The sequence below is a fragment of the Engraulis encrasicolus genome, chromosome 15, assembly GCF_034702125.1.
Source record: "Engraulis encrasicolus isolate BLACKSEA-1 chromosome 15, IST_EnEncr_1.0, whole genome shotgun sequence".
Classification (NCBI taxonomy): Eukaryota; Metazoa; Chordata; class Actinopteri; order Clupeiformes; family Engraulidae; genus Engraulis; species Engraulis encrasicolus.
The window spans coordinates 28,423,188-28,435,040 of NC_085871.1; the positions used below are offsets into that span (position 1 = coordinate 28,423,188).

The 11,853-nt window shown below is 43.9% G+C and overlaps 1 protein-coding gene across 1 annotated transcript; it reads left to right on the forward strand.

The window, feature by feature from the left end:
• The first annotated feature begins 1,405 nt into the window (after positions 1 to 1,405).
• naf1 (nuclear assembly factor 1 homolog (S. cerevisiae)) lies at positions 1,406 to 6,888 on the forward strand. The gene is made up of 9 exons (XM_063217334.1): positions 1,406 to 1,647; positions 1,865 to 2,474; positions 3,329 to 3,485; positions 3,750 to 3,843; positions 4,101 to 4,183; positions 4,584 to 4,744; positions 5,328 to 5,379; positions 5,939 to 6,026; positions 6,202 to 6,888. Exons 2-9 carry the CDS (start codon positions 1,873 to 1,875, stop codon positions 6,597 to 6,599), a joined length of 1,635 nt encoding a protein of 544 aa, XP_063073404.1. The 5' UTR covers positions 1,406 to 1,647; positions 1,865 to 1,872; the 3' UTR covers positions 6,600 to 6,888.
• The last annotated feature ends 4,965 nt before the right edge of the window (positions 6,889 to 11,853 follow it).

Here is an 11,853-nt window from a genome sequence, read left to right on the forward strand (position 1 = left end):
ACATGGCAACTTGAAGTGAATTTTAACCCCAAGAGCCAGAAGCAACCCACAAGTGGATTCCATGCTGGCAACAATATAGGGCTGTAAGTCAGACTACTTCCTCCCATCCTTTCCTTTGGCCTCTGGCCTCTGGCCTCTTCCCTCAGTGTCATTCCCGCCGCCGTGCCGTGGATAACGTTTCTCCGTTGCCAACCAGCACAGAGTTACTTATCTAGCGGCTCTCCCCCATTCAACATTTGACAAATGAGATAATGACCTTTGAATATTGAATAAAAATGTCCATCATCGTTGACATTGAGCCTTGCATCACCAGGCCACAGGTCAAAGGAAAGGACAGGAGGTTGTAAATCGATTAGGAGCCTAGGTGTGCTTCTCCCGTGGAAGATGTGATGAAACAAGATCAAAGCGATGAAATGGTGGATCAATGGTGGAAGCAATACTTGCTTCACCGTGGCACCATGCACAGTCTTTCCTATTTTGGGGACATGCCAGTATTTTTTTTCAGACAATGAATGTAAATAGAGTGATATATAATAAGATCATTATTATCTTCTTACAACCATTGTTTACAATTTTCTCTTGTATTTAGTCAAAGGATGTAGGATAAAACGCTTTCAAATGAAGAATTATTTATGTGAATGTATTGGAGAGTGAGAGAATGAGAGAGAATATCTACAGTGCTTTGCTTTAGTTTAAGAATACTGTAAATTAGTTTCCACATAGCAACTTCAAATAAATTGTTCTTCATAGGAGATAAGTGGTACAATAAAGATTTATTGCAAGCATGTTGTGTCTTGTTTACCTCTCAAAATTATATTTAGCCTATGCATGTCCTCCTTTGTGTGGGGGACAAATTCAGTTATCTTCATATTAATATAGGCTAAAGGGAAATAATTTTCACTAGACTAGCGACTAGATACATGATACATGCTGTTCTTGTGTGTGTGTTGGGGAGGGGGGGTTCCGCGCGCGCGTGCGTCATGATGTAAAAACAAAACAAAAAAAACAGTCTGAAAACGCAATTTATAGTGTTGAGCACAATGAAAATGTTGAACGCTATTGCAGCAGCAGAGCAGATGATCACTGATTAAGTCCCCTGCCTTTCCAGCGTGGGCCTATTCACTTTTTTTTCGAGTTTTGGCAGGCTTTTATTTTAAAATGTTGCAGACATCGTAAATCTGCCCGATCCTGAAACACCCTGCTCTGTATGACGGACATATAATACGATATATTTTAAATGGCACATCATAAGGGCCATTAGACTGCCTGTATATTCCCAGTTGAATAAACACATCAATTTGTGATACCATGCAAGTGTTTGAAAAAAATAACTTAAAGCGTTGAACTTTTACTTTGGCACTTCCCCATAAATGTTGTCTTTTTTGACCCACGTTGCGCGGCGGTGCGGCAATTCGGCAAACACACGTGTGGTAGAACCCTACGTGTATGGGGAAAGAGTAGTCTTACATATATATTTGTTAGATACAGCTGCTAACACGAAAAATAACTATAATAATTTGTCAGTCCAGTAATTAAATAGACGATATATTTGCTTCAACTGGCCGGTGATACTTCACGGTGGCAGTTCGTTGAATCCCTCAACAAATGGTTGTACAGCCAGACAGCTAGCAAGCTAACAACTTAACAGTAAGTTGACATCGACATGCTTTGTAGTGTATTTGTCAGACTTGTTTTTAAAAACTCAGTGAGTATTTGTAGACTATTTGTTTTCATAGCCTACATTTGCCAGACAGGAAGGCCTCCGACACTATCTTAACAGTCTACTGTTCGGATTATAAGGCTACTAGTAACTGGAGGACAACTTTTACAATGTACTTATCACGTTTTGTTTTGTCGCACAAAGGTAGGATAATGGATGGCGACGTGGGCTGCAAGGATCCCCCTTTCGACAATGATGTCGCATCCATTTTAAGTCTTGAAGTTACAGAAAACAATGCATCTGTCACAAAGGATAGTGCTACCTGTACCGAAAATGACACCAACCTGGGAACAAGTTCCAAGACAGAGCATGCAGCATTGAAAAATCAGGACACTGTTGGAGCAGTGAAGTCAAATAATCACGACTCCAACAGCGATGTTGATCTAATTCGTATCACTACAATCAATCGGGAGCCTGTTACTGGTGCCCAGTCAGTTGAAATGGATATTGTGTCAAACATCACAACCACCCCATCCTCTGTTCAAGAAACTGTTGCCTCAGAGGGAAATGTCGCCATCAACGCTCTCAACGAAATTCAAACAGAGATCAAATCGGAGGAGGAAGACTGTCCGATTGTGATAATCGAGGACATGGAGGTTGCTGCAACGACACCGGCTTCAACTGACAACCCGACGGTGGTGGTGCAGTCTGCGATTACCTCACCCAGCAGCGTGGGGTTGGTCCAGAAATGTGGTGCGCTGACTAACATCACTCAGTACCGAGGTGACAGCTCCGACGACCTCTCCTCAGACAGGTAGGTATTATGCAAAAGGCCTCGCACAGCTACGGGTTAATGATGGACTAGTCAAGAGTTTACTTTGCATCCACGTCTTTTTTCCCCTGAAACTTCATCAAATGTCACCTTGACGTTTTTTTCCCTCCCTCAAAAGAATTTACATCAGAGTACGATCCATGTAAACTTTTTCATTTACCAATTTGGGTAACAAAATCACAACCCCCTCTGGTTGGTGTCGATGAAACCAGGATTAGGACACTGTTGGCCCTATTCATAAACTATATACCATATACATTTCTAACACTTAATTTCCTTGGGGATCAATACATTCTACTGTACTAATGCATGTACAATTAATGATTATACGTTTTAGATAATCCAGTAAAAATACAACGAAACAAGTAATTGAATGAATCCATACAATAAGCTGTTGCACCACCCTGACGAGACTCAAGAGAACTCAGATCAGCAGCAGGCATACGTAGGTGACGAGGTGGTGCTAAAGCACCTGCCTCTTTGCCCTGCTAAAAAAAATGCCCTTTTTGTAATAATGTACTGTAGTCCATGTTGAAATTATCATCATGCTAGATAATAAAAAGCATGTCACAATAATGTCCCACTATAATATATAGCCTCTATGGCCTAGTGAGGCAGCTGGAAGTTCCACATGACCCTCTCCCACCCTTGACCGACCCCCACACCCCCCCCAATGTCTGTGCACGCCACTGCAGCAGGCAACATTTTTTTTAGCATTCCATAAAATAAATGTTCAAAAAGCTGCCCTGTGTATCATGGGATTTGTTAATAAGTGTTTGTGTAGTGTGCTAGGGAAGCTCAAGCTGACCAGGATTTCGTGCCCTTCTCTTTACTAGTGATTCAGACTCTGACTCTTCGACATCCTCCTCCTCGTCCTCCTCTTCCTCCTCGTCTGAGCCCCTGCAAATCGTCTTGGAGGAGGACGACCCGGACGAAGGTCTTGGCAAAGGAAAATCACAAGTACCCAAGACGCAAGACGAAGTCCTCCTTGACGTGAGTGTGTGACACATTTTAATTGTCTGTGACCAGCACACTCAACCGTTCGGAGAGATGGTTCTATACAGTGCAAGCATCACGTGTGTTTGACGTATTTTAGTCAAATTTCTGATCTGAGGTGTGGTACATATTGGGCTATATCCCACCAGTCTTAATTGTAGAGTAAAACCTGACCTCCCTCTTCAGTTATATTTACCAGTGCCTCTCACAGTCTATTTGATCCTGTAATGGTGCATGCCTAACACGTGTGTGTTTGTGTAGGAGTTGCCTGCAGTTGAGGATCTCCACATAAGCCTTCCAGAGGAGACGGAGCTCAGGCCGATGGGGCTCATCTCCAGCGTAGTGGACAAGCTCGGTAATGTATTAATTACAATCAGCAATAATTCATTTATTACAATCAACAGCTACATTAGGAGACAATGAGCTCACATCCCTCCCTCTTTCCCCTCACACTGTCCTGTTTGAATGGAGGCTTATATCCCAAAACTTTATATACATATTACACGATGAAGTGTGTGCTTTGGATGAACAAGCTGACAAAACCATTTTATTTCATGCCACGCCATTCATGTGGTTTCTGACCAGCACTTGTCTCTCTGCTGTGCTCTGCAGTGATTGTAGAGTCCTTCAAGGACGCTCCACCCCTGAACGATGACAGTGTGGTCTTCAACGCCGACCGAGAGGCAGTTGGTAAGGTGAGGAAATACTCAAGTGTTGTCATTTGACGTCTAATTGGTTCATCCTCTTGGGCTTACAGCAACCCCAATAGCTGAGAATAATGTGGCCTAATGGTGAAGACAAGAGTGAATGGGAAAATCTAGAATGCTGTGTACTGAAACGCATGGAAAGTCTGCCCCAAATAATTCTTTCTTGTCTGTTCTCCACTTTCCTATCAAATGAAGGTCCAAAAAGCCCTAAAATCTATTTTTAAAATCCCTTGAGATCATTTGATGAATGAAATGCAGTGAAGTAAAATATCACGGTTATGACCAAAGAATTGGTTAGACATGGAAGGATCAATTGATCTTCTTGCACATTTTTCAGTGGTTTTATACTTGACGATGTGATGGTCAGTAGATATTTTTATATTCCCAGGTGTTTGAAGTGTTTGGACCAGTGGTGCAGCCATTCTATGCGCTGAGGTTTAACTCGGACAAGGACATTGCCAACAAGAAGCTGAAGCCAAAGGACACGGTCTACTTTGCCCCTGGCGTTAAGGACCTAACGGATTACATCTTCACAGACAAACTGAGGATGTACGTTTTCAATATCGCACAGCACACAATTCCAGAATCCGCTTCTCGACCTCTTCACTCCAGAATGTTCAGATGTTTTGATCAGGGATGTGTTCTCGAACCTGTAGTGACTAGCCAGTTAGCAACTTGGGTAGTTGCCAATGGGAAATTGCCTTGCAAACAACAAAGTAGCTAACGTAATTAGCAACTACGATTTCAAGAAATGCACCCCAGAGTTGTCTCTTCAGGGTTCAGAAAGTAAAAGTTTGATCCAACCATCTCTGAATCAGGTGATAGTAATAAATACTCAAGAGAGGTAGACCAGCTGCTCAGCAAAGCACCTTTTGTTAGAGGGAATCTATGGCCGGGTTTTTACTTCTACACTGGATTTTTCTTATACCTTTTGGTTTTGATCTTTTTCTTCAATCGTGGCCACTCCCTCAGGCCTTCCTCAGATCACCTTTTTGTCCTGAAACCTTCTGGGTTTGAATCTCTCATTAAATATATACTTAAATTGTAGGAAATGGGAATGTTTTATGAAGGCTTACCATACTAAACGCCTTACCCATGTCTTGTCTTGTCTTTTTTCTCCCCCCCCCCTCAGGTACAAGGGATCAGATGCGTCCTGGAAGAATGACCAGGAGCCCCCACCAGAGGTTAGCGAATTAATAGTATTATGGTATGATTTCGAGTTGTGATCGTCATGCCCCTTAGTTTAGTAGACGATGACACTACATTTTCATCACCAAAAAAAATCATTTTGGCACTTGAGGCAGCCAAACGAAATGCTCAGATATGCCAAAGATATGCTCAGAAAAGAAGCATTGCATTGTGCAGGAAAAGAAAGATAATATTGTTATAATAATAATAAGGGCTGAATTTGTATCGTGAGGAAAAACTAACTTTTCACTTGATTTAAGATTTTTGGGGGAAGACGTGGGAAGAGTCATTATAGTCTTTGGGGGGGGGAGTTAGGAAGAAACCTCAGGCAGAGACCGACCACGACCCATGCCAGGGCTTGTTGGTCGCTGTACTTGTAACTTCTCTCTCTCTCTCTCTCTCTCTCTCTCTCTCTCTCTCTCTCTCTCTCTCTCTCTCTAGATGTTTTTCTTGTATTGAGAGTGTGAAGGAGAGGGTGTTGTAGGGAAAATATTCTATGTTATGTACTGGTGGTTCTGAGTTTTAAATCTCTGTCTCTCTCACTCTGTCTCTCAGGCTTTGGACTACAGTGATGATGAGAAGGAGGCCCAGGCCAAGAGAGAGAGAAAGGTGCAGAGGCAAGAAAACGCAAACGCAGAGACTGGTAAGACCATAACTGTAGCCAGACCTACACACGTCATAATCACTGAAACGGTTCTACCCATGTAATCAGGCTATTTTCTGAAGACGTAATATTCTGATTTGGAGTAGTCAAGATTATATATATCCAAGTTGTACATAATGGTCTCATTTTATGTTATGCCATTATTTCCCTGCAGATGGCGATAAGGAGAAACAGAAGCCAGGCAACAAGAGGCCCCCAAGACGAGAGCCGCGCCAGCCGTGGAGTGGCCCCAGATCCAAAGGGCCCCCAAACCCCCGATCTGCCGGCCCCCCCCACCACGGCCCCCGACCGGGCTACCCACACTACCTCCAGAATCCCCACTTCCGCCCCCCACCCCCTTCTCCACTCATGGACAACCATCACGTTCACCCTGCGTTCCGCCAGCCCCCTCCATTCCAGGCCCCCCCACCCTACTTCCCCATGTACCCTGCAGGGCCCCCTCCGCCACACATGCCCTGGCCTCCCCACGCCTTCCCTGGGATGTTCATGCCTCCACCTCCCCCTCCTCCTCCACCACCACCACACCATTCCAACGAGCACTGGCCAAATTGAAGCATAGTAGAGAAGAGTAACTTTATTGATCCCCGAGGAGAAATTCAGGTGTCATGTACCTTACATAAATACACATAATGCCCACATGGACATATAAAGACACTGGTATATACACATATATACAAGACACAGGTACATTTATATAACACAGGTAATAGTCAGGGAGGGGAATTATATGTTTAAGCCATTAAGGCCTAAAAGGTCTGACTGTCAATGTCAATAATTACGTAAAAAATGCTGTTAAAGGTAAATACGCAGATACAGCACCCAGTCTTTGGAAGGTAAATACACCACGTTCCACATTATTACGCAACTGACATTTTTCGCTGTTTCCCCAAATAATCAATGCAAATGACAGTCGTCATAATTTTCAAGTCATCAGCCATTAGAGTACAATTAAAACGTTTTTGAATGAACCTTCCAATGATAACGGTATTTTTTAAGTAATAAAAAACTTAAAATGCTCTGTTCCACATTATTACGCAAAGTAGTTTTGTAGTGTTGTAATCCAAATTTCTTTCTTTGTTTCCCATTTACATCAACACAGTTGGATTTTTGTACCTTCTAAATTACATTTCAATGTTCAATACTTGATGATAACCTCTTTGTCTTAGTAACTGGAATGCTGCCTTTAACATTGAAGTCAATGGCAGGGCATTGCATGGGAGTTATGGAAGCCCAGATATCCTTGATGCTTTGCTCTCAGCTGTTTTTGTTTGTTTGGTCTGGTGACCCACACTTCACTCTTCAATATACCCATAGATTTCCATGCCACGTTTAGGTGCTTTGGTGGTATCGACATTTTAACTCACCAGACATAAAACCCCATTGAAAATGAATGGGATGTTATGTCTGGTGAGTTAGAATGTCATCATCTCCAAAGCACCTAAACGTGGCATGGAAATCTACGGGTATATTGAAGAGTGAAGTGTGGGTCACCCGACCAAACAAACAAAAACAGCTGAGATCAAAGCAGCAAGGATATCTGGGCTTCCATAACTTCAATATTAAATGCAGCATTCCAGTTACAGCTTATAGCAAAGTTTTGAACATTGAAATGTATTGAAGGTACCAAATGCCAACTGTTTTGATGTAAATGGGGAAAAAAAAGAAATTTGGATTACAACACTACAAAACTGTTTTGCGTAATTAATTGGAACAGAGCATTTTGGGCATTTTAAGTTTTTTATTATTTTAAAAAATACCGTTGTCATTGGAAGGTTCATTCAAAAACGTTTAAAATTGTACTCTAATGGCTGATGACTTGAAAAATATGACGACTGTCATTTCTATTGATTATTTGGGAAAACGGCAAAAAATGTCATTTGCGTAATAATGTGGAACGCGGTGTACACACAGATACAATTCCCTGTCTTAATGACCTACTATCTCACACTGATGAAATCAAGTTGTGTTATTAGATGTTAACACCTAAGGTCATTGGTTGAGTGTTGCAATCATGTATGTAGAATTTGTTCAAGTTGGGCAAGATGCTGAACTCAGCAATTGATAAAATAATGTTGCAAGTGTTATGGGGAGGCATAGCATTTGTGTTATCTTAGTTTACTGTTTTGAGATGATTTTACATTTTTATTTCCTCCATATCAAGAACGTTTTAATATTTTTTTCTTTCCCATAAAAAAGACATCATTTTAACTTGTGTAAATAGCACAAATTTTGTAAATATCTACATGACATGACTATTATTTCTACTTGGTTTAAAATAAATTGGATTGATAACGTCGTTATGTGGTTGCATTGTTTCTTTCTAACCAATGGTATTCTGTGTACACAGAACACGTTTGACAGTTCATGGAGGCAACAGGCAAGTTTGCATTTTGTTGTTTTTGCTTTGTTAAACTTGTGAAAATGGCCATGCCACATTTTCCTACAGATGTCCAGTTAAGCCTTCTTATACAAAGCCACACTAGGCCCCGTGTGCCCATACACCTTTTTAAAAACGGCCACAAAAGCCCCAAGTGCTCATACACACTTGCAAGGATGAAGGCCACACTTGTCTGTATTCTCTTGGCGTTTGTCAGCGGGCTAACCCTCGGACTAGTCCAAGACCACTACTTCATCAACCTGACCAAGACCTGGTGGGAAGCACAACGTCACTGCAGACAGCGCTACACCTACTTATCCTCCATTAGAAACCAAGAGGAAAACGACCTTTTAAACACAGTCATTCGAGATTCAGATGACCAAAGTTGGATTGGCTACAAATTGGAGGATTCGGGGTGGAAATGGTCAGACGGCACTCAGTCGCTGTACACAAACTGGGTTGCCTCATATCCTACACGTTATATCCGTACTACTGCGATGAATCCAAATGGGAAGTGGGAAAATAAATTATCTCGCCTCGAAAAGAAGACATTCTTCTGCACCTGGCGACACCGTGAGTTGGTCCTGGTGACGGAGCGTCTGACGTGGGAGGAGGCTTTGCTGCACTGCAGGGAGCGCTACACTGACCTGGCCAGCGTGCTCACACCTGAGGAGGCCACACACCTGGCCGACGGGAAGTCAAGTCAAGTAGGTTTTATTGTCAATTTCTTTACATGCACTGGTCATACAAAGAATTTGAAATTACATTTCTTGCTTTCCCATACAGACATAGACTAATCTAGGTAAGGACATAGACAGTATAGACATAGACAGTACTTATACATGGACTTAAGACAGTATGGACATAGACAGTGCTCATACAGACATTTAAAGTGCAAGACTGGACAACAGAAGACTTGTAGAGGACATACATTAAGAGGTATTGTTGTGCTTTTGTGCTTTTCCTAAAAAAGTCCTTTATAGCGTTCTGACATGGTAATAGTAGCATTTTGAAGAAAAATAAATATTAAAAGGTCTGTCAAGTACACCAGCAGCAGTGTGTGTGTGTGTGTATGTGTGTGTATGTGTTTAGTGCAGGTAGAAGGTGCGGTGTGCGTCTGTGTGTGTGTTCGTGTGTCTGTGTGTGTGTGTGTGTGTGTGTGTGTGTGTGTGTCAGTGTGTGTATGTTTGGGTTTAGTGCAGAAAGTGCAGTGTGCTTGTGTGTGTGTGTGTGTGTGTGTGTGTGTGTGTGTGTGTGTGTGTGTGTGTGTGTGTGTGTGTGTGTGTGTGTGTGTGTGTGTGTGCATGTTTTGAGTTAGTGCAGGTTGAAAGTTCAGTCACAAGTATAGTAGTGCAGGTGGAATGTTCAGTTGCAGATATGGTGGTGGGGGGGGGGGGGGGGGGTTGGGTTGTCAGTGGCCTTGCTGGCTAGAGGCTGACAGTGGAGGGAGAGTGGGTTGAGTGTTCAGCATCTTGATCGCTTGGTGCATTGTGCTGCTCGCCAGCCTGGTGGTACGGGAACGGAGGCGCCTGTACCTCTTTCCAGAGGGCAGGAGGCTGAACAGTTTGTGTGCAGGGTGGCTTGTGTCTTTGATGATCATCAGTGCTTTCCGGGTGAGGCGTGTGGTGTAAATGTCCTGCAGGGAGGGGAGTGGTACTCCAATGATCTTCTTCGCTGTGTTCACAACACGCTGGAGTGTCTTCCTGTTTTTCTCCGTGCAGCTTCCTCCCCACACTGTGATGCAGTTGGACACGACGCTCTCTATGGTTCCTCTGTAGAATGTTGTCATGATGGAGGGTGTAGCACTTGCCTTCTTTAGTTTGCGCAGGAAGTAGAGACGCTGATGGGCCTTCTTCGCCAGTGATGTAGTGTTGGTGGTCCAAGAGAGGTCGTCGCTGATGTGCACTCCAAGGAACTTGGTGCTGCTCACTCTCTCCACAGCATCGCCGTCGATGGTCAATGGTGGCAGTTGTTTTTGGACCCTTTGGAAGTTGACAACAATCTCCTTGGTCTTGTTGACATTCAGCAGGAGGTTGTTGTCTTTGCACCATCTGGCCAGCAGGTCTACTTCTTCTCTGTAGTGAGTCTCATCGCCCTTGGTGAGGAGGCCCACCAGTGTTGTATCATCCGCAAACTTCACTAGATGGTTAGTGCTGTGGGTCGTTGTGCAGTCGTGTGTCAGCAGCGTGAACAGCAGGGGGCTGAGAACACAACCTTGCGGAGCCCCCGTGCTCAGGGTCAGGGTCCTTGAGGTGTTGTTCCCTACCCGTACTGCTTGTGGTCTTTGCATCAGGAAGTCCAGCAGCCAGTTGCAGAGGGAGGTGCTGAAACCTAGTTTGTCCAGTTTTCTGATGAGTTGTTGTGGTATTATGGTATTGAATGCTGAACTGAAGTCAATGAACAGCATTCTCACATATGAGTCTTTATTGTCCAAGTGGGTGAGGGCTGGATGGAGGGCAGAGCAAATTGCATCCTCCGTGGATCGCTTGGCTCGGTATGCAAACTGGTAGGGGTCTAGGGTGGGGGGTAGGGTGGCTTTGATGTGTGACAGGACTAGCCGTTCGAAGCACTTCATGATTATGGGCGTCAGTGCTACAGGACGGTAGTCATTGAAGCATGATGGTGATGATTTCTTCGGCACAGGTATGATGGTAGCAGCTTTGAAAAGTGATGGGATGACTGCTTGCTCCAGAGAGATGTTAAAGATGTCTGTGAAGACATCCTTCAGCTCTTCTGCACAATCCTTCAACACTCGGCCTGGTATGTTGTCTGGGCCAGCTGCTTTGCGTGGGTTGATGGTGGCCAGTGTCCTCTTAACACTGGCAGAGGACAGGTAAAGGGGTTGATCATGGGGGGGAGGGGAGTTTTCTGTGGGTGAGTGTCATTTTGTGCTTCAAAGCGGGCAAAGAAACTGTTCAGGTCGTTTAGCAGAGAGGTGTTGTTGTCACAGCTTCGTGGTGCAGGCTTATAGTCCGTGATGGCCTGTATGCCCTGCCACAGGCTCTGTGCATCTCTGCTGTCTTTGAAGTGTGTTGTTATTTTGTCTGAGTATTCCTTTTTTGCTTTCCTGATGCCCTGGGACAGGTTTGCCCTTGCTGTCTTTAGGCCAGCTACGTCTCCTGCTCTGAAGGCTTTGTCTCTGGCCCTCAGCAGTCGGTGAACGTCTCCTGTGAACCATGGCTTCTGGTTGGCCCTGGTGGTGATGTGTTTTATTTCTGTAACATCATCGATGCATTTTGTGTGTCACTGCATGTAGGAGGTCACTGTGTCTGTGTACTCCTCAATGTCAATGTGATTGCTGTGGGTGGCAGATGTTTTGAAAATGTCCCAGTCTGTGGTTTCAAAGCAGTCCTGTAGTCGTGAGATGGCTCCCTCAGGCCATTTTCTCACCTCCTTCTGAACTGGTTTGGTGAGTTTTGCCTTTTGTCT

What these genes read in the sequence shown, in the direction of transcription:
- naf1 (XM_063217334.1), top strand. Translation starts at nt 1,873, where the DNA reads ATGGATGGCGACGTGGGCTGCAAGGATCCCCCTTTCGACAATGATGTC. An exon ending in AAGACGAAGTCCTCCTTGAC is followed by an intron (nt 3,486 to 3,749) that starts GTGAGTGTGTGA and finishes GTGTTTGTGTAG; the next exon opens with GAGTTGCCTGCAGTTGAGGA. An exon ending in AAACGCAAACGCAGAGACTG is followed by an intron (nt 6,027 to 6,201) that starts GTAAGACCATAA and finishes ATTTCCCTGCAG; the next exon opens with ATGGCGATAAGGAGAAACAG.